The sequence below is a fragment of the Dipodomys merriami genome, unplaced genomic scaffold (assembly GCF_024711535.1).
Source record: "Dipodomys merriami isolate MVZ:Mamm:240054 unplaced genomic scaffold, mDipMer1.0.p SCAF_19, whole genome shotgun sequence".
NCBI lineage: Eukaryota > Metazoa > Chordata > Mammalia > Rodentia > Heteromyidae > Dipodomys > Dipodomys merriami.
The window spans coordinates 21,297,609-21,321,161 of NW_027203270.1; the positions used below are offsets into that span (position 1 = coordinate 21,297,609).

At 40.5% G+C, this 23,553-nt stretch overlaps 1 protein-coding gene across 8 annotated transcripts in view; it reads right to left on the reverse strand.

Annotated features, from left to right (window-relative positions):
* Positions 1–23,553, reverse strand: part of Kansl1 (KAT8 regulatory NSL complex subunit 1) — a 147,395-nt gene that overhangs the window by 79,072 nt on the left and 44,770 nt on the right. Inside the window, exon 1 of one of the 8 annotated variants that reach the window (XM_070027690.1) lies at positions 3,000–3,080. The exons of the other annotated variants lie outside the window; for them this stretch is intronic. Coding sequence (XP_069883791.1) covers positions 3,000–3,067 — 68 coding nt within the window. The 5' untranslated portion in view covers positions 3,068–3,080. Of the gene's footprint in view, positions 1–2,999; positions 3,081–23,553 lie in introns of those variants that run through there. 8 annotated transcript variants of the gene reach the window in all.

The following is a 23,553-nucleotide window of genomic DNA, read 5'->3' on the forward strand; positions in this document are numbered from 1 at the left end:
GTTTGCCTTGCATGCATGAGGCCCTGAGTTCTATTCCTCAGCACCACATAAGCAAAAAGAAAAAAACCGGAAGTGGCGCTGTGGCTCAAGTGGTAGAATGCTAGCCTTGAGCTAAAGAGCTACGGGACAGCGCTCAGGCCCAGAGTTCAGGCTCCACGACCGGACCCAAAAAAAAAAAAAAAATGTGATTGTCACAACCAAGCCCCTCTATACTATTAGTTTATGTTCATAAATATACAAACGATTAGCAAGATAGAGGAACATAAAATTAATTGTAGTATAATATCAGAGATGCTGAAATCCATAGTGGTAATTTTAAATACTGCTTAGACAACTTAGAATCACTATGGTACTTATCCTACCTGGCCCTTCCATCTTGACTCTTGACTGCATGGAGACATACAACCAGTAAGTCATGAACAGATTTGAAACAAAGCATCACAAATTTGATCAGGAGAACACCAATGCCTCACATTTGTAATTCCACCTATTTGGGAAGATGAGATCTATAAGATAGAGGATAGCCTGAGCAGAAAAGCCCTTGAGACACCATCTCCAAAATACCGGCAAATGGCCAAGCTGGAGGCAGAGCACAATCTGAGTGAGCAAGTGAGAGACAAAGTTCAAACCCCCATACCATGAGGGAAAAAAAAAAAAGATTGGGCTGGGAATGTCGCTTAGTGGTAGAGTGCTTGCCTAGCATACACGAAGCCCTGGGCTTGATTCTCAGTACCACATAAACAGAAAAGGCCGAATAGAGGGCTAGCCTAGGGACAGTGTCCAGGCCCTGAGTTCAAGGCCTAGGACTGGCAAAAAAAAAAAAAAAGTAAGAGGCTTGTGGAAGAAAGCTAAGTTTTAAAAAATATTTTATTGCTGGGAGCCAGGGGCTCAGGAAAGGCTGTGAAACTCTTATTTCCAATAAACCACCAGAAAACTGGAAGTGGCTCTGTAGCTCAAGTGGTAAACTCAAGAGCTGAGGGACAGTGCCCAGGCCCAGAGTTCAAGCCCCACGATAAAAAAAAATAATAAATAAATAAATAAATATATCATAAGCACTCTTTAGGTTCTATTATCAATTAAGTTAATTTACAGAAGAGGATGCAAAGAATCACAGGCAGGTGGACAGCTCATCAAATTTTTACTGAAGAGATTAGAATGCTTCTAATTCAATGCTTCAGGCTTGAAATGCAGAGGAGTCACACATAACTGTAAAATTATCAGTTAAAATTTTTTTCTTCAGGGCTGGGAATGTGGCTTGGTGGTAGAGTGCTTGCCTAGAAGCATGAAGCCCTGTGTTCCGATTCCTCATACCACATAAACAAAAAAGCCAGAAGTAGTGCTGTGGCTCAAGTGGTAGAGTGCTAGCCTTGAGCAAAAGAAGCTCAAGGACAGTGCCCAGACCCTGAGTTCAAGCCCCAGGACTGGTTTGAAAAAAAAGAAGTCTTCAGCTGGGAATGTGGCTTAGAGGTAGAGTGCTTGCCTAGAAAGCAGGAAGTGCCCTGTGTTCGATTCCTCAGTACCACATAAACAGAAAAGGCCAGAAGGGGTGCTGTAGCTCAAATAGAACACTAGCCTTGAGCACAGAGAGGCTCAATGACAGTGCCCAGGCCCTGAGTTCAAGCTCCAGGAGTAGCAAAAAAAAAAAAAAAAAAAGTCTCTTCAAAATTTCCATCTATAGGCCAGGTATAGTAGTGTAGTAGTAAATGCCTATAATCTTCGCTATTCTGGAGGTTGGCAAGTTGGAGGACCAAGATTTCAAGACCAGACCAGTCAGAGGTAGAGGACAGATCCTATTTTCAAAAGCAAAATGTAAAAAAGGTCTAGGGGCATATCTCAAGTAGTAGAGAACTTGTCTAGCAGGTAACAAGGCCCTGGGTTTAATCTCTAGCACCATAAAACAAAACTTCTACAAAGATGGGCACAGGGAGTTATAGTTGGTTATACTGCTATTATTCCAAATAAAATAGTGCCCCTTTATTAGAAAGGGTTTTTAAAAATCAAGACCCAGGGGAAATAAATGTCCTGGGATTATAAATATATAAATGAAGGCATAGATACACATTACATGAAGACTGGAAATGGGGGGGGGAGGAGAAAGGCAGTTCAGGATATGGACCCTTATGGTTTAGAAAATGTGTATCTACAAGATTCTCATGTGATAAGAACAAAACATTAGCTAAGCATAAGAGGAAAAGAACATGAAAGGGTTGGCTACATAGACACTCAACTCTTTTAAACTGTTAGACATGATAATCAACAAGAAATATTACAGAACTGTCAGCTGGAAAAAGAGAAAAGCTAAATAATTTTGATCCTGAAGGGTCTACAAAGTAGGGGGAACCCAGCCTCAGCAGTAATTGCCTCACAGAAGAAAACAAAGCGGGGGGGGGGGTGCCTCGGAGAGGGGGAAGAGCAGTATAAGAGGCTATAAATCCAGATCTCTTTTAAAAGAATACTTCTTAGGCAGGGCTTTGGTGACTCATGCCTGTAATACTAGCTATTCAGGAGGCTGAGATCTGAGGATCACATTTCAAAACCATCCTGGGCAGGAAAGCCTGGGAGACTTGAATCTCCAATTAACTACCATAAAAGCAAAAAGTGGAGTTGTATATCAAGTGGTAGAGTGCTAGCCATGAGCAAACAAGCTCAAAGACAGCTCCCAGGCCCTGAGTTCAAGCCCAGGACTGACACAAGCAAACAAACAAACAAAAACACCTCTTAGGTTTTCTGGGTCTTCATTCAACTACACCTTATTAAATAGGATTCAGCCTTTGAAATCAGCCCCATTTCCTCCAGAATAGTTAATTTTTGCAGTAGGGGCTAATGAATTATATGACCAAAAAGCTTTTTAGCCTGAGCAAGAAATGAATTAACACAAAACCAAACCAATAGCTAACAGCCTTCTCTCTACATAATCTTAACTGAGGACGGTTGAGTGGCACATTCACAGTTGAATCATATAACACTGAAAAGGGATGGGTAGAAATGCTGGTTCTTACTTGTCCCTTAGATAGTCACTCTCAGGATTGCACAGTAAGAATTTCTGAGGCAGGCATTGGTGGCTCATGCTACTCGGGAGACTTATGAGATCTGAGGATTGAAGCCAGAGCAAAGAAGTTCATAAGACTTATTTCCAATTAACTAGCAAACAGCACAAAAGAATCAGTGGTAGAACACTAGTCTTTAGTGAAAAAGCTAAGGAGCTGCCTAGGCCCTTAGTTCAAGCCCCAGTACCAGCATATACACACACAAAGAAATTCTATTGCCAGGAACTAGTGGCTTACATCTATAATCCTAGCTACTCAGGAGAGTGAGATATGAGAAGCAAGTTCCAGGCCAGCCCCAGCAGACAAATCCAAGACTTTTTATTCATAAAACACAAAAAAACTGAAATAGATGTGGCTCAAGTGGTAGAATGTCAGCAGTGATTGAAAAAAGCTGAACCAGAGGGCAAGACTCTGAGTTCAAGCCTAAATTTCAGCAGAGGGGAGGGAACGGGAGGTTCTGGCTAAGCATTCACTTCTGGAAAAATCACATAAATGTAGAAGAGAAGGGAAATAATATTAAGTTCCACAGCCTAAGAAATACATCAGTTCTGTCTTGTGGTAGCTATTATTCAAATGAAAAAACAAAGTAAGGGCCGGGGAGGTAGCACAGTTGTAGAGGGCCTACTTTACACTGAAGAAGCCCTGGTTCACTTGCCAGTGGGAGTTGGTGGTTGTAGGGAAAGACCTAAACAATAAACATTAAGTACTACCAATGCTGAGGAAAAACTCTTGTACATGTACTCCCAAGTAGTGTTAAAAATATGTAGACAAAAGCCTGCTAGAAACAGGAAACTTTTCTTCTTCTTCCTATTTTATCCCTGTTATACTAAAACAAATCCCTGCTAAAAATTTTGGGGGGAAAAAGCAAAAAAATGTTCACCAAGAGCATATTAAACTAGCTAAGCCCTGGTGGCTTACAGTTGTATTCCTACCTACTCAGGAGGCTGAAATCTGATGAAACTCATTTCCAATAAAGCATGGACAGAAAACTCTTGAGACTCAAGATTTCATGCCCACCCCCCCCCAAAAAAAAACACATTGAAAAGCTGGACTGGAAGTCTGGCTCAAATGGTAGAGTGCCAGCAATGAACAACTTAGGGAGTATAAGATCCTAAGTTCAAGCACTAGTGAAAAGAGATGGACAGAGAGATTATTAATACTCAAGTTTAAAGCTGAACATATTCATGTATCAATGAAAGCAGAATAAAGTGACATTAACTTGCTGAAAGCAATCTGGAAGTTGTGTATGTTGGTGACTCGCTGGTGGCTCACACCTGTCATCCTAGCTACAAGGATGGTAAGTTCAAAGCCAGCCCAGGAAGAAAGTCCATGAGACCTTTACCTTCAATAAACTACTCACAAAAAGCCAGAAGTAGGAAAAAAAAAAAAAAAAAAAAAAAGCCAGAATTGGCTCTGTGGCTTAAGTGATAGAGCACTAGCCTTGAGCCAAAGAAGCACAGGACAGTGCCCAGTTCAAGCCCTAGGACCCCCACCACCACCAAAAAAATATTTTAAAAAAATCTTGATACTATGCCTTCAGAAACCAATTAAAAAGAATGAACACAATGTACAAAAGTACGAACTGCATTTTACAATTATGAAACAATGATAACTATTTAATGTCTATCAGTAAACACTAAAATTAATTTCTCTGCTAGATTCCAGAGTAAGATACAGGAAATCTGCAGACACTATCTCCTCTAATTCTCATAAAAATTCCATAAAGCAATTCCCATACACACAAGAAATTAAGATTAAAAAACAAACAAACAAACAAAAAACACTTCACAGAGCTTGCAAGTCAGGAAACCTTAAATCCAGGTAAACCAAATTGGAAAACAACCATTTTGCTACAGTGAATACAGCTAGGAAAAAAAAAGATAAACTAGAACATTATCAATCTTTTTTGTTTTTTTAAAATCATGAGTATTCACTAGATAACACAAAACTTCTAATCTGAGAACATCAACTCTTCAAATACTCACAAAAAGTTTACACCAGGCACTGGTGTGTCATACTTGTAACAGTAACTACCTAGAAGACAGATCAGGTCGGGCGCTGGTGGCTTACGCCTATAATTCTAGTTACTAAGGATCCTGAGATCTGATTTTGTGGTTCAAAGCCAGCCCAGGCAGGAAAAGTCCGTACGACTCTTATCTCCAATAAACCACCAGAAAACCAGAAGTGGTGCTGTGGCTCAAGTGGTAGACCACTTGCCTTGAGCTGAAGAGCTGAGGGACAGTGCCCAGGCTCAGAGTTCAAGCCCCACAACTGACCAAAAAAAAAAAGACTGAGATCTGAGGATGATGATTTGAAGCCCTGCCCAAGCAGAAAAGTCTGTAAGACTCTTATCTCAAGAGACTCTTTATCTCTCCACCAGTGGACCTTTAGCTGAAGTGGTAAGAGGGCTAGCCTTCAGCAAAAAAGCTCAGAGACAACTCTCAAGACTTTGAATTTAAACCCCAGGACAGCTCCTATACACACAAAAACGCTTAACTATTGACCATGTAATGGATCACAAGGATATACTTCAAGTTACAAAAAATCAGGCTGGGAAGGTGGCTCAGTGGTAGAGCGCTTGCCTTGCATGCATGAAGCCCCGGGTTCGATTCCTCAGCACCACATAAGCAAAAAGAAAAAAGCCGGAAGTTGTGCTGTGTCTCAAGTGGTAGAGCACTAGCCTTGAGCCGAAGAGCTGAGGGACAGCGCCCAAGCCCAGGGTTCAGGCCCACGACCGGACCCAAAAAAAAAAAAAAAACAGAAAACCTAATGGCTCTTTATTTGGCCACAATACAATAAAGCTAAGAATAAACAATAAAAAGACAGCAAAAGGGTCTGGGAAGGTGGCTCAGTGGTAGAGTACTTGCCTTCATGCATGAGGCCCTGGGTTCAATTCCTCAGCACCACATAAGCAGAAAAAGCCGCAAGTGGCTCTGTGGCTCAAGTGATAAGAGTACTAGCCTTGAGCTGAAGAGCTGAGGGACAGTGCCCAGGCCCAGAGTTCAGGCCCCACGACCATCGACAAAAACAAAACAGCAAAAGACAATTTACAGAGGAAAATATGTCTTTCTAATACTAAAGAGAAAATGAATGAGAATAGTTCTTTCTTATATATGTATATCTAAGAAAAGACAAGTGAAAAATATAAACATATTACTTCAAAAAGTGCCTTTTGCCAGACACCAGTGGCTCATACTTATAATCCTAACTACTCAAGATACTAAGATGTGAGGATAGCAGTTCAAAGCCAGCTCGGGCAGGAAAGGCCATGAGACTCTTATTTCCAATTAACCACCAGAAAATCAGAAGTGGAACTGTGGCTCAAAGTGGTACAGTGCTAGAGCCTTGAGAAAAAAAGCTCAGGGACAGTGCCCAGTCCACAAGTTCAAGCCACAGGACCAAAAAGAGAGTCATTTACCAATGGCGCATGCCTATAAGCTGTCTACTTAGGAGGCTGTAAGATCAGAAAACAGTTGGAAGCCAGCCCAGGTAAGAAAGTCTATGAGATTCTTATGTCTAATTAACCAGCAAAAAGCCAGAAAGGTGGAGATATGGCTCAAGTGGTAGAGTGCTAACCTTGAAGGACTAGTTTAAGTCCAAATACTGGCATACAAAAAAAATTGAAATTAAAAAAAAAAAGATAGCCGGGCGCTGGTGGCTCACGCCTGTAATCCTAGCTACTCAGGAGGCTGAGATCTGAGGATCGTGGTTCAAAGCCAGCCCAGGCAGGAAAGACCGTGAGACTCCTATCTCCAATAAACCACCAGAAAACCGGAAGTGGCGCTGTAGCTCAAGTGGTAGAGCGCTCGCCTTGAGCTGAAGAGCTGAGGGACAGCGCCCAGGCCCAGAGTTCAAGCCCCACGACCGACCAAAAAAAAAAAAAAAAAGATAAAGCAAAACATGATAGCATCTATTAGATTTGAAGACATGCAGAATTTACCAGGAAATTAAAAAGCAAGCCACATAGGTGATATTCTAGGAAAATATATTGCCCAAACTAGGTCATAAAGGTTAAAAACTTTAACAAAAAACTTTAACTTGACAAAATAAAATTTAAAGCATAAGCTACACAAAAAGAATATTGTAGCTGGGGATGGAGTTCATTGGGAGTTTGGTGGAATGGTTTTAAGTTCTAGCAAAGTGAGGTTTTATCAAAACAACAAATAATCCCTGTTAACCACTCCCAATGATTCAAAACAACACTAAGATCAGCTCTATGATCCTTCCATTACCACTAACCAGTCAAAAAGATGAAGTATTCCAAGTTAGACAGTCAATAAAAAAAACACAAAGCCAGTAACAAAATTATGTGATGTGATGTGTTAATACTCTAAGCAGACAATATTCTGTATTTTTTTATACTAAGAACTCTTCACGACCATGTCTGTCAACTAGAGAGAACATGGATTTTTGCACATTATATTTAATGCCCTGTTTGTGGTGCCATGAAGAGCTACTGGTGCATTCAGTAGCTATTTGATGAATTGAAGAGTTAATCAAGGCAGGGGTGTAGGTGGAAGGGGAAACTACACACAGAGAGACAGTATTAAGTATATACATTTATAAATACACTATATTAGTATATAATATATATTACAAGTATATAGGGAGTTTGTGCATATGTATACACCCATCTTTTTTTCTATAATCTTCACAGACACTGAAAAGGCATTGACAAAATACAATACTCAAGACACAATAAAAATCCTCAGGCCAAGTTCAGGCATCCTCAATCCCAGCCTCAGAATCCCAGCAATGGGCAGGTGGGCAAGAGGATCACTTGAGCGTAGACTAGGTTTCACAGACCTAGTCTAAAAGAAAATAACTAAAAAATTTCTCTAATTAGCCTGAATTTCCTTCAAAGCAGGGAGGCTTGGGGATGGGAATGTGGCTCAGTGGAAGAGTGTCTGCCTAGCATACAGGAAGTCCTAGGTTCAATTCCTTAGTACCACATGATCAGAAAAAGCCAGAAGTATGTGCTATGGCTCAAGTGGTAGAATGCTAGCGTGCGCGTGTACGCACACACGCACGCACGCACTCACGCACACACACACACACACATACACACACACGCGCGAGCAAGGAGGCTTGCCTTGCCTTACTCTAGAATCTAAACAATCCAAGAAATCAACCTGTCTACCCAACAACAGAGTCAAATGACTTTATGAGCACCAGATCAGTGCCTTAAAATCTGGTCCCTTTCTATTCATATGATAAAACTTGAATATAGCAGCCTAACACTCAAAAATAATGTGACTCCAACCTACCCTTTCAAAATAATCTTCCATTTCCGTTTTATATTTGACAGCTCTTTTCACTGGTACCCAATGTAACACACTCATTCTAAGCTCTCTTTCTCAGCCTTGGACTTCAAACACCCTATTTCATGTTGGAAACCTACTGTCATCCTTGACCCAAAAACTTAAAGGTTTCCTTAATAATGGAACACTTGTCTAAAATGTTAAAGACCCTGGGTTCATTCCCCAACAAACAAGATCAAACTTAAGTTCTGTTTCTTCTCAGGTCTTCAGCTGACCTAAGCCCACACAATCACTCTTTCTTCCTAAGATTTCAGTATTTAATGTATCTTGTACTGAGTATACAATGTCTAATACTAATGCTTCCTTCTTTTCTAATACTTCCTTCTTGTCTAATACTAATGCTTGCTTCTTTTTCTTCTTGAGGGAGGGGTCAGTCACATAAATGACTTGAAGACAAGAACCAAGCTCTCCATTCTTAAGTGTTTACAATATTCCTTGCCCTTGGGAGGTAAGGTTAATTTTGATAAATAATCCCTAAAATCTAGTCTTCCAAGTAATCAAAGACCTTTAGAAGTTGTTGTATTTATTACTCTTGACTCAAACAATTCTAGACAGCCTTTTCTGGAACTGCTCAAGGATACTGGCTACCATCAATGATAATACACTTTAGTTTCTATTCAGAATCAATAAAGCTAACTCTTCTGATCACTGTTGAAGGATAATCTACTAAAAGTATGACCATAAGTTACAGCTACTTGAAGAATGGCCTTCTAGGAAATTTCCAGGAGAAATTTTGTGCCTTGCCTTTCTGTTAGTTCATCAGCTAACCTTACCCTGAATGAAAATTATGAATTTATCTTATCTAGTAATATCATCACTGTCTATTTGAAGCAAACAATAGAAACTTATACTTTAGCACTAACAGAAATTAGACATTAATAGAAATACCCTACTAAAATGTAAAGCCATGTATGTGTATGTATATATACATACACACATAATACCACACATATATAATACCAGTCCAGGGGCTTGAACCCAGGGCCTGGGCACTGTCCCTAAGCTTTTTGCTCAAGGCTAGTACTCTACCACTTGAGTCACACAGTACCACTTCCGGCTTCTTCTGTTTATGTGCTATTGAGGAATTAAACCCAGGGCTTCATGCATGCTAGGCAAGCACTCTACCACTAAGCCACATTCCCAGCCCAATACCAATATATTGAATATATATGTACCTTGATCTTGAACTCCATTAAGTTATCATTTAAAAAAAATTAAGTTCTTGGGGCTGGGAAGGTGGCTCAGTGGTAGAGTGTTTGCCTTGCATACATGAGGCCCTGGGTTCAATCCCTCAGCACCACATAAGCAGAAAAAGTGGAAGTGGCACTGTGGCTCAAGTGGTAGAGAACTAGCTAAAGAACTAAGGGACAGCACCCACCAAGCCCAGAGTTCAGGCCCCACGACTGACCAAAAAAATTAAGTTCTCAATTGGGAGAATGATCATTGTTCTATTGAACCTTCCTGCAAAAACAAAACCTACCCTTTCTACTAATACTTCCAAGCTAAATTATTTCTGAAGGCTTGAATGTATTCCTACAAGGGATTAATTTCTATACAGAGGGTAGAAGAAAATTAAATCTTAATCAAACTTCATTCTATTTTCACTGTACAGAGAAAACTGGCCAGACCTCCTGACCTTCTAAATAAAAGCTATTACAAAATTCACTGTACATGAGATATGGCCAAGGAAAACTTGCTGGAAAAATCTGCCGAGAAAATGAGCGGCAGTTTAAAAAGAAAATTATGAAAGTAGAGGCATGGCTAAAGTGATAAAGATTCAGCCTTGAGAGAAAGAGCCAGGTGAGAGCATGAGGCCCTGAGTTCAAGCCCTGGTACTGGCACTAAAACAAAACAAAAACCTAATTTAAAAAAAGAAGAAAGGGGCTGGGAAGTTGGCTCAGTGGTAGAGCGCTTGCCTTGCATGCCTGAAGCCCTGGGTTCAATTCCTCAGCACCACATAAGCAAAAAGAAAAAAGCTGGAAGTGGCGCTGTGGCTCAAGTGGAAGAGTGCTAGCCTTGAGCTGAAGAGCTGAGGGACAGCACCTAGGCTCAGAGTTTAGGCCCCACGACTGAACCCAAAAAAAAAAAAAAAAAAAAAAAAAGAAGAAGAAAAAGTTTTCATCCAGTTGGAAATTAGGAAAGAAAACAGTGATTATAGCAATTCAGCAGAAAAACTGAGTTTTTAGGAAAACTCCAGAGCAGGAAAAAAGACTTCAGTTCTTTTCATCTTCCATATAAAATTTACGAAAAGTAACTAAATGAAACAATAAAAAATTTAACTATGCTACCTCTATGCATCTAAAAAACAGTAACTGTTGTTGATATACAGGGATCAATTGGCATTAGGTACCTATTTTTTCTGTGTAGGTGAACTTAATGTTATTCATCACAGTTTTCCAATTTTTTGGCACTGGGGAACCTAACCCAAGGGGCTCAAAATTGTCAGTTTTCAATAGTTTCTAGAAAAGAACTATCTATCTATCTATCTGTCTATCTATCTATCGATCTATTTTTAGGTTTACAGGGAGATTTCTTTCCCAAGCATGACACTCCCACAACAGTTTTACTATCCAAAAAAGGACCACCTGGTAAAAGCCTGGCTTTTACCTTCTCACTTCACTCGACCCTCTAAGTCCATTCAAAAGAACATAATCTGGGCTGGGGATGTAGTTCAGTGGTACAGCACCCCTAACATGCCCAGAAGCCTGCATTTGAAACTAAGGGTCACAAAAAAAATACAGCACAACCTTACACTCGGGTTCTTTCACTGCTGTATATGGAACATACATACTAAAAAATAAATCAGTTAAAATAAACATACTCACTGGCATCAGGTTGCCTCATGAGAATGAGCAGACTAAGGTAGCTTTGCCACTAACTCCCTCTGTGGAATCCAGTATGAGAACTCTCAATGGAAATGCAAGCAACGTGAGCTACAGTGGATCACTCTGTCCACTTGTCTTATATCTCAGCTAGGTATAGAATATACCTAATAATAACAATAAACAGCCTTCCCAGCCTGGCCTTATAAACAAGAAATATTCTTCTGGAAAAGGTGTAATCATGAGGAACTCAAGACTAGAAAGACAAAATTAACAATTCTCAATGATAGTCCTTAGTTTTTTCTCTTCTATTGCTCCTTCTTAATTACTAATCTCACAAATGCTAAGAAAAATAATAACCTCTAGTTTATCCTTCAGGTATTCTAATGCTTGCATAATAAATCAACAGAAGAAAAATAAAAATGTTAGTCATAAATCTACAAGCACTGAAGTAACATATTCAAACTAAGTAGATGAAAACCAACCAGGATATTTTCAACTTTTCTTTAAATTTTTTTTCCAAATTCTTCTAGTAACTAGATTTTTTCAGAAAAACTTTCTTCTGAAATACTTTAAACACTAAGTAAATGTTTATAATCCATGTATCATGTAAGCACAGGAAAAAATAAAAGAGAAATAAAGGTTTATCTTAAAAAAATCTTTTTCTAGAAACTGGAGTAAAATAAGAGTTTTTCCCCAAAAATCACAGAATGTTTCATTTTTATCTGGGTGCCAATGGTTCATACCCATAATCCTAGCTACTCAGGAAGGTGAGATCTAAGGATCCTGTTTCAAGAAGCTAGCCCAAGTAGATAAATCTGAGAGACAGGAAAAAAAAAAAAAAAAAAAACCCAGAGCTATGGCTTAAGTGATGACCAGCTTTAAGAGTGGGGTGGAGGGGGCAGGGAAGGGGAGGAGAAAAAGCTAAGCAAGAAAGAGAAGCCACATACACACCCCAGTTTAATCTTGCTATCTGATGAACAAATTATATGAAGTCACTTCTGTGGATTATTATAGGAGAAGAAAATTGCTTTCCTATCATTGCACAGTCAGTACCAAGTTCACTAGTGAACTATGGTGTCATCTATCTAAAGGAGTTGCTACAATAGCAGTATGTGCCTTCAGGTTGCCCATTTCTCAAAACAGAATCTTCTTTCTGCCCTTTCCCAGACAGTTCCAGGGGAAAAATAATACAGCAATAAGAAAAAAAAACTAGCTTGGAAGTGAACTGTGGCTCAAGTGGTAGTGTACTAGCCTTGAGTAAGAAAAAAAACTAAAAACCAAAACCAAAAACAACAACAACAACAAAAAAAACGCTCAGGGGCAGAGACCAGGGGCCCTGAGTTCAAGCCCCAGAAGAGCCGGAGGGAGGGAGGGAGGGAGGGAGGGAGGGAGGGAGGGAGGGAGGGAAGGAGGGAGGGAGGGAAGGAGGGAGGGAGGGAAGGAGAAAGGGAGGAAGAGAGAAAGGGAGAAAGGGAGAAAGGGAGGGAAGGAGGGAGGGAAGGAGAGAGGGAGGAAGGTTGGGAGGTTCTCTGTTCATGATCTCAAGCAAATTCTTCAATTTATCCACACCCTACCATCATATGAAAATGGCAAAGATTAAGAAGATAAGCTATTAAACATTAAAAAGTGTGTAACCAATCATTTTTTCCTTTCCTTTAAAAAAAAGGGGGGGGGCTGGTAGCATGCTTGCCGTGCATGGATGAGGCCCTGGGTTCAATTCCTCAGCACCACATAAGCAGAAAAAGTGGAAGTGGCACTGTGGCTCAAGTGGTAAAGAGCATTAGCCTTGAGCTTAAGAGCACAGATCCAGAGTTCAGGCCCCACGATCGACCTCTCCACAGCCCCCCCCCAAAAAAAAGGAAGTGGAGGTATGATTCAAGTGGCAGAGTACCAACCATGAGCAAAAAAAAAAAACAAAAAACAAGCACAAGTGTGAGGCCTAAGCTGGACACTAGTAGCTCATGTCTGTAATCCTAGCTACTCTGGAAGCTGAGATAGGATCAAGGCAGCTCAAAGCCAGCCCAGGTAGAAAAGTCCCTTAAGACTCTTAACCTTTAACCAGCCAGCAAAAATCTGGAAGTGGAGCTGTGTTAGAAGACAAAAGCTCAGAGACAACTCCCAAGCTCTGAGCTCAAGCCTCCGGGACCGGCACACAAGACCCAGTACTGACACATGAGTGCATGTACAGCCATGCACACTCAAAAGTACACATACCAAAACACAAAATCCAAAAAATAAATAGGTAGCACATGCCTTTAATTCCAGCTACTTGGGAAGTAGAGATCAGGAAAATCAATGTTCAAGGCCAGCCAGGGGGAAAGTTATCAAGACATTTATCACAACAAGAGAGATGAGATGATGTTGTCTGTAAATCCAACTACACAAGATGACCATATACATCAAATGATCATGTTCCAAGACTGGATTAAGCAAAAATGTGGATCTTATGTGAAAAATAAAGGCTAATGGCATGGCAAGCATAAAAGCCTTGAATTCAAACCCTAGTACCACCAAAAGTCTATCAGTCAACCAATCAATCACAATAGCCTCTTCCAGGACACAATAATAGTTTGCCTTAGCAAAATAGCCCCCTCCCCATCACCCACCCACATTCTGAAAGTAAAGGGTATAATAGGTTTATTAAGTAAGTATATTTAGTTAAGATAAAGACCATTATTCCTCTTTTAAAAATACATAGTATCAAAAGGACAATTCATTGTTTCCATCAATGCAGCTAATATTTATGTCCAACCTATAGGTAAATGGCTTAAAGCAATTCTCTGACCTCTTATTAGATATTATTAGTTAACTTTATATATTCCTCAGGCTTTATCTGCAAAATTAGAAGTACCTACCTCATTATAGTGTTAAAGAGTACATAAACTAATGTGTGAAAAGCTCATAAAACACTGCCTACTCCCTTCCCCAATTCATGTAAATTAAAATTATTGCCCTTATACCATGTCCTATTTCTAAGTTGCTTTAAAATGTTTCCTAGTTCACCCAATTTAGCCAAAATCCTCCTGGGGTTCTGCAGTCTCCCAGGTTTCAGATTAATTTAGTCTCTAAGGCCCTCAGTTTTTGGGGAGTTGTTTTTGTTGTCACTGCTGTTTAAGCTTTTTCCTGAGACATGGTGCCAGAAACTCTCATCTCAGTCCTCTTGCCTCAGTCTCCTGAGTGCTAAAAGTAATCAGGGGCATCCAAGCCTGGCTTCCTTTCCTTCTTAATCTGACTAGGATGAATCTCATAAATTCCAGAAAGCAGACAAAAATTAAATAGGGGATTAAAAGACAAGGAAAGGGCACTACAAATACAGATCATCATCTACATTCTCCAGCATAGGTCCTTAGACAAATGTAAAACAAGTTATAAGAAAATGATTTAAAATGGACTATAATGCTTCTATATTTCTACCTCATAGCCATTCCCCTCTTGTTCCCATCAAAATTAATTTTCTTCACAAAACCTCGTCTGAGTTCTCAACAGAACCTACATTAAGTCATACCAACCTATTGAGTAGGTTGCATAATTAACTCATTTACTTTTTTTTTAATTTTATTTTATTTTATTTGTGAACATACTGTACAGAGGGGTTACAATTACATGGGCAGGTAACGCATTTACTTTTTGTTGTTATTGTTGGTTGTGGAGCTTAAACTCAGTGTCTGGGTGCTGTCCCTGAGCCTCTTTGTGCTCAAGGCTAGTACCCTACCACTGGAGCCACAGCACCACTTCTGGTTTTTGAGTAGTTAATTGGAGATAAGAGTCTCATAGGGCTGGGAATATGACTTAGTGGTAGAGTGCTTGCATAGAATGCATGAGGCCCTGGGTTCAATTCCTCAGTATCACATAAACAAAAACAACAACAAAAAATTTAATATACTTGGAAGTGGGCTCAAGTGGTAGAGCACTAGCCTTGAGCACAAAGAGGCTCAGTGACAGTGCCCAGGCCCTGAGTTCAAGCTGCAGGACTTGCCCAAGAGAAAAAAAAAATCTGCTTTGTGGGGAGAAAACAAAAGGGGGAGGGAGGGTAACACTGCTTGAGAGAAAATGTACTCATTACTTATCTAACTGTAAATCCTTCTGTACATCACCTTTACAATTAAAAAAAAAAGGAGAGTGTCTCACAGAGACTTTTCTGCCCAGGCTGGCTTCAAATTGCAATTCCCAGCTCTCAGCCTCCTGAATAGCTAGGATTACAGGCATAAACCACCTTCACTCAGAACATATTTACATTTTAACAGCAACTTTTCAGTATTATTGTCCTTATTTAAAATAAGGTGCTATCTGTACACACTTTAAATCCTGACTACGTTACTTATCATTCTTAATTCAATGTAAATGGTGAATAAATAGTATTTACATTATATTATAGAGAAGAAAGGCAAAAGTGACTAAAATCTGGGCATGTTCTCTACAAATTCAACTTTCCCCAAGTATTTTTAGTCTTCAGGTGTTTGAATTCATTAATGAAGAACACTTGGGATACTAAGGGCTGTTTCTGTTTGAGAAATTGACTATATACACACTTCAATTAACTTCATAGCCTTTTTATTTACCAGTTTGGTGGGGAGGGGGAAGCTTTGATAATATTCTGGGCCACATCATTACCACTTTGTAGAAAATATTTCCTTTACACTGAATATGAGCATAAATTTCCCAGATTCAAAATGGAGGGAGGGAAGACAATGCATCAATAGACATGAAAGGACACAACCTTAGGCATGAATTTCTGCCCAGGCTACAAAATAATTTAGTCCATTTTGTCCATGTTTGGGGGGTGGGGGAGAATGGGAAAAATAAGTATTACCTTTAGAGCTGAATGTTGCTTCAAGCTTTCCTTAGTTAAAACAATTTGCTTTATTTTGCTGAGGGAACATAACAATGTTTTGGAAAGGACACTAGAACCTCTAGTTAATAACCAACAGACAGGATATTTAATTTAAAAAATACTAATTTCTCCCTTCTGTTCCAAGTATCCAAACTATCTCCCCCTGCCAACCAGTCAAGCCTCTGTTAGTCTGTCTTGTCTAATCTCTCTCTCCCTCTAACTCATTCATAGAACCCAATACATCTCAAGTCCTGGTCAATTCTATTTTCAATAACAAATTCTCTTATTTTCTCTACCAAAGGCCAAGAGTCCAATGTGTTCTTAGCATCTTCTTAAGTCTACCTGACTTAAAAGTAAAAGCCTAGGGCTGGGAATGTGGCTTAGTAGTAGAGTACTCACCTAGCAGGCCTGAAGTCCTGCATTCAATTCCTCAGTACCACATAAACAGAAAAGGCTGAAAGTGGTACTGTAGCTCAAGTGGTAGAGTACTAACCTTGAGCAAAAGAAGCTCAGAGACAGTCCCGGGCCCTGACTGGCAAGCCACAGGACTGCCCCCCCAGAAAAAAAAAAGTCTGATTGGATTAAATGATTAAATCCACATAAACCCTCAATCCCTAGAGCTTTAAAAATAACTCAATTGTATAAACCCTGTCAGTGGCTTCACAATAAAATTCTAAACCTGAAACTTAAAAAACATTTCACCTTCCATTTCCAGAACCTTAGCATTAACTGTTTCCTCAATCTCCTCTTCTTACCCACCAATTCTTTCTCATCTTTTAGTTCTTATTACCTTCCTGCTTTTTTTTTGGGGGGGGGGGTCGGTTGTGGGGCTTGAACTCAAGGCCTAAGCACTGTCCCTCAGCTTTTCAGCTCAAGGATAGCACTCTACCACTTGACCCACAGTGCCGCTTCTGGCTTTTTTCTTTTTGCTTATGTGATGCTGAAGAATCCAACCCAGGGCCTCATGCATGCAAGGCAAGCACTCTACCACTGAGCCACCTTCCCAGCCCCTCAAAGGTCATTTCTAATAATCTCTTTCCAATCTCATCAACCAGCTATGAAATTTCTTCCTCTTTTATTTATATACCAGCATTTACTTTGTATTATTATGTGATAAACACAGTTAAATTCATCTTTGTCTCATCATGTATTCTACTCTCTATAAAGACCATAAAGATAAAGACTTGGTTTACTCATTTAATAGTCTCTCTATTCCTACATGTCTGTCCAATCAGTAAGTACTTATTGGACTAGGTGTGGTTAAAATGGTAGTCCCTGACTAGCAAGGAAAGCCGGAGGTCACAGTCTCCAACACTTCCCCCAATTTTTTTTTAAAGTACTTATATTAGCGTAAGATTACTTCCACGCATAGGGAATGGAAATCATTCAACTAAGTAGGAAAAAAGTGTAGCAACTACACTAAAGCAGGTAACATGCCTTCAACACTATTCTGTTGCCTGATTTCTTGCAGAATCCCAAAGGCACTAAGAATTTTTGATCACCTTCATATCTTCTCAGGAATTAGAAGAGAATGGGAAGAACAAAACAAAAAAAAAAGATTTGTGTCATGCTCAGGTTAGGAGAAAACTGAGTATTAAATCAAAGATATTGAGCTGGGAAGGTGGTTCAGTGGTAGAGCACTTGCCTTGCGTGCCTGAGGCCCTGGGTTCGATTCCTCAGCACCACATAAGCAAAAAGAAAAAAGCCGAAGTGGTGCTGTGGCTCAAGTGGTAGAGCACTAGCCTTGAGCTAAAGAGCTGAGGGACAGCACCCAGGCCCAGAGTTCAGGCCCCACGACCAGACCCAAAATAAATAAATAAATAAATACATAAATAAATATCAAAGATATTCAGCAAATCAAAGTTTACTAATCGAGATAAATTTATAATATGCCAACAAACACAATAAGCACTTCTAATGGACTATGGAAAAATAAATAAATCAAAGAAATTAACACATTAAAAGTCCAAAGCTGCCAGGCCTTTATGGCTCATGCTTGTAATTCTAGTTACACAGGAAGCTGAGATATGAATATTGTGGACTCATCTCCAATTAAACACCAAAAAGCTAGAAGAGGAACTGTGGCTCAAGTGGTAGAATACTAGCCTCAAGCAGAAAAAGCTAAAGGACAGTGCCCAAACCTTTAGTTCAAGCCCAAGGACCAGCATGTATGCATGCATGTGTGTACGTGTGCACACACAACAAAGTTAAGTCTCAAGTCAAGAAACTTGTTTTGTTTCAAGTTCTATCTGACTCACTAAGCTTTTGCCTCAGATCCTCCAAATGATGAAAACTGGTTAGAATAGCTCAGGAATATAAAATCACATTTCAAAGCAAGTTGAGGGTGTAAATGGTAGAGCACTTTCCTAGCATGCACAAAGTCCAGGGCAAATTCCCTATAGCAATGTAAAAAAAATTTTTTTTTAATTAAAAAGGGGGCTTGGAAGGTTGTTCAGTGGTAGACTGCTCGCCTTGCATGCATGAAGCCCTGGGTTCAATTCCTCAGCACCACATAGGCAGAAAAGGCCAGAAGTGGTGTTATGGCTCAAGTGGTAGGGCACTGCCTTGAGCTGAAGAGCTGAGGGACAGAGCCCAGGTCCAGAGTTCAGGCCCCACAACAGACAAAAAATATTTAATTAATTAATTAAAAAATAAAAATAAAAAGCTGCAGTAGAGTCATAAATATGTAATATACTCCTTCAATTTTAGTTAGAAAAATAGTTACATGATTAATCCTTTAGCTAGTCTTGAGCAGAGAAGTCAGGTCTTCTGGCTAATGTTTTTTCTACTCTACAAGGTAGGAAAGAATAGGAAAACAACAAATCAATGATTGCTGCTCCTAACAACAGCACGTCCATGCCCTTAACTTCAAATAGGAACTGTAGTATTAAAACATCCTAAAGACCCTAAAAGGTGAAATTTACCAAACATTAGTAAATTACTGTACTCTAAAGTCTGTAACTCCAAGAAGAAACAACAGAGAAGTTAACTCACTGCAATTAAGACCATCTAAATTTCAAATAAGTACTTTATTGTCACTGAACTGAGCTCTAACAATTTGTTAACCAATTATGCTTTGGAACAGACTTCAGGAGCTATGAGATAAATTAAAAAACAACAACAAGAAAGCAAGCCAGGTTCCAGTGCCTCAACAACTCTAACTCTAGCTACTCAAGATGCTGAGATCCAGTACTGTAATTTGAAGTCAGCCTGGGCAGCAAAGTCCATGAAGTCTTATCTCCAATTAAGCACAAAAGTACAGAAATGGAGCTGTGGTTCAAGAGGAAGTGCCAAAAGCTGAAGCAAAAAGCTCAGGGGCTGGGTACAGATGGCTCACACCTATAATCCTAGATACCCAGAAGTCTGAGATCACAGTTCAAAGCCAGCCCAGGCAGGAAAGTCCATGAGACTCATCACGAATGAACCACCAGAAAACCTGGAGTGGTGCTATGGCTCAAGTGGTACAGCGCTCGCCTTGAGCTGAAGAGGGTAGGGATAGCACCCAGGCCCAGACAAGCCCATAAACAACAATAAAGCTCAGGGACAAAACTGACACCAGTTGCTCATGCCTGTGATCCTTGCTACTCACTATGCTAAAATCTGAGGATCACAGCTCAAAGCCAGCCCGGGCAAGAAAGTCCATGAGACTTTGATCTCCAATTAACCAACAGAAAACCAGAAGTGGTACTGTGGCTCAAAGTGGTAGAGTGCTAGCCTTGAGCAAAAGAACTCAGGGACAGTGTCCAGGACCCAAGTTCAAGCCCATGACAGACACACACACAACCACACACTCGGGGACAGTGTCCAGGCCTGAATTCAAGCCCCACAACTGGTATGTACATGTACATGTGCTCGCACACATGCACATGTGCGCACACACTTTTTAAACCAAACATAAAATCAGTTAAAAAATTAACCAGAGTGACCCTCAAAATCTATTACTGTTCTACTATTCATAATACATGACATTCAATTTCCCAAAATTACACACACACACACACACACACACACACACACACACACACACACACACACACACACACACACACACACACACACACACACACACACACACACACACACACACACACAGCTGGAAGCCAGAGGATTGTTTCTATAATCCTAGCCACTCAGAAGGCTGGAATCTAAGGATCAGGTTAGGTTCCAAGCCGGCTCACACAGGTAACTATTAGAGACTCTTGTCTAAAATTAACAAGCAAAAAGCTGAAACTGGAGGAATGGTTCAAGTGGTAAGGCATCAGCTCTTGAGCAAAACAAAATGGAATGCTAAAGCATAAAGCCTTGAGTTTATACTCCAGTACCAGCACCAAAAAATAAGAGAGAGAGAATATCATTCTGCTACACTTAACATGTGCTAAAGACCTAAAATAAATCACTGTCTCCCATCCCCTTTACTACCTCTAGAAGGTAAAGAAAAAATATATCGAAATTTTGGTGAAAGGCCTGCAATGGGCCTGCAATCTTCACAGAACCATCCACTTGTAACTTAAGCAACATTATTTAAAAACAACTCATTCCAACAATCTTCTGTAGAAAATATTTTCATCATAGTTGCCTAAACTAAATGTAGCCCATTTCTATCTCTGGCAAAAGGAATAAAACGTAAGACAGAAAACTGGAAAGGGAGAAGTAAATTAAAATTCACCAGTTAGGTTAGACTTCTGAAGAGCTAACTTTTCATTCTAAGATTCAACAATTTCAATGTGGCTATGAGACCTGGGACTATTTATAAAGAAAACCATACAAAGAGCAACTTCCTCTCTCTTTCAACTACAAACAATGCTCTACTCTCACCGACCAATTGCTGAAAAACTTTAAAATATTTAAGTAAATATACTGGCTAAATAAAGTCTTAAAAAATCTGGTGACTTTGGCTGGGCGCCGGTGGCTCACACCTGTAAGCCTAGCTATTCAGGGGGCTGAGATCTGAGGATCTCCATTCAGGGCTGAGATTCTTATCTCCAATAAATCACTAGAAAACCATAAATTGCACTGAGGCTCTAAGTGGTAGAGTGCTAGCCTTGAACTGAAGAGCTGAGGGGCAGTGCCCAGGCCCAGAGTTCAAGGCCCATGACTGACTAAACAAAAAAAAAAAAATGGTGATGATGGGGTGCTGGTGGTTCATGCCTTTAATTCTAGCTACTATGGATGCTGCAATCTAAGTAAGGATAGGGATTCTAAGCTAGCCCAGGTAGGAAAGTGCATGGGACTTTTATCTCCAATTAACCATCAAGGAGCTGTGAGTCAAGTAGTTGCCTTGAGCAAAAAAACCTCAGGACAGTGCCCAGGCCTTGAGTTCAAGCCTCAGAACACACACACACACACACACACACACACACACACACACACACACACACACACACACACACACACACACACACACACACACACACACACACACACACACACACACACACACACACACACACACACACACACACACACACACACACACACACACACACACACACACACACACACACACACTGATCTTGCTCCAGTATTCATGTTGTGTTTTGTGTTGTGTGTGTGTGTGTGCGCGCGCGCAGGAGTGCTTGCTTGCTATTCATGGGGCCTCAGGGCGTGTGTGAGGGCTGTCCCTGAGCATTTTTGCTCAAGGCTAGCACTCTAGCCAGGTTTGCTTCAAACCAAGATGCTAAGATTTCAGCCTTTTGAATATCTAGGATTACAAGCCTCCACCAGCACCCTACTATTAGTCTGGCTTGAACTCAAGATGCTCATACTCTCACTTAGCTTTCTTGCTTAAGGCTAGAGCTGAACCGTTTGACCCATACCTATAATCTGGCTTTTTTTGTGCCAGTGCTGGGGTTTGAACTCTGTCTAGGTGCTGTCCCTTAGCTTTTGTGCTCAGGCTAGTGCTCTACCATTAGAGCCACAGATTTTTTTCTTGGAGGTAAATCTCATGGGGCCCAGTCCTGGTAGCTAACACCTGTAATCCTAACTACACAGAAGGCTGAGTGAGATCTGAGGATTGTGGTTCTAAGCCAAGCTGAACAGGAAAATCCATTAAACTTCTATCTCCAATTAATCACAGAAGAAAAAAGAAGAAAAACAAACCCTAAAGTGGATCTGTGGTTCAAGTGGTAGAGCGCTAGCTAGCCTTGATCACAAACGCTCAGAGTCAGTGCCAAAGATTCAAGTCTAAGCTCCATGACCAGCACCAAAAAAAGTCTCATAGGTTTTCCTGCCTGGGCTAGCTTTGAACAGCTACTTAGCCTCCTAAGTAGCTAGGGTTACTGTAGTGGGCAGGGGTGGCATTTTGGGAAGAGAGCCTCTTTTGGACTCTTCTGCATAGACTAGCTAGGAGTATGGGGGAGGAGAGTATGTGCCAGTCTTGGGGTTTGAACTCAGAGCCTGGGCACGTTCCTGAATTTTTTGGCTCTATTACTTGAAGCACAGCTGTACTTCTGGCGTGCGTGCGTGTGTGTGTGTGTGTGTGTGTGTGTGTGCCCGTGCGTGCGTGTGTGTATGTGTGTGTGTGTGTTTGATTGGAGATAAGTTTCACAGACTTTTCTTGCCCAGGCTGGTTCAAACCACAATGCTCAGATCTCAGCTTCCTAAGTAGCTAGGATTATAGGACTGAGCCACCAGCAACCACCTGGGCTAGCTAGGACTCTTATTCCCATCCCCAACCTCCAGATTATACCAAATGATATAATGAATCATGCCAATATAATCAAACTGCATGAAAACCAAGAAACAGGATTCAAAGAACTTTGAATAGCTTAACAGAGGTTCCTACAGGATAGCACATCCTAAAAGAGCATTCCGTTTCCATGCCCCTTTCCTATGCATGCCTCATCTGTATCCTTTATAATTTTTTTTCTTTTTTTTTTTTTTGGTCGGACCTGGGCTTGAACTTGGCCTGGGCGCTGTCCCTCAGCTCTTCAGCTTAAGGCTAGTGCTCTACCACTTGAGCCACAGAGCCACTTCCGGCTTTCTGGTGTTTATTGGAGATAAGAGTTTCACGGACTTTCCTGCCCAGGCTGGCTTTGAACCACGATCCTCAGATCTCAGCCTCCTGAGTAGATAGGATTACAGGTATAAGCCACCAGCGCCAGGGCCTTTATAATATTTCTAAACAAACATCATAACAGACTTTCCAAGTTCTGGAGCCACTTAAGCAAATTAATCAAATTCAAGGAGGGAGGTAGTTAGTTGTGAGAACACTGATCTACATCTAGCCAACCAGTCAGTAGCACAGGTAAAACCATCTGAGACTAGCAACTGCTATTTGCAAGGCAGAGAAGGTGGGGAAACAGTCTTGATAACTGAATCCACTCCAAGTAGTGTCAGAGTTCAATTTTATTAAAAAGACAACGAGTTGGTATCCAACAATTGCTTGTTTGCTTACTGGTCTGGAGAAATTTCCAGACTTTTCAAGATCACAGGTATCTTCTATATTGACTACTGTGATGAGAAGAAAGAAGATGACAATAAGAAAATATCAGGTGTGCTGGGTATGTTGGCTTAAACCTATAATCCCA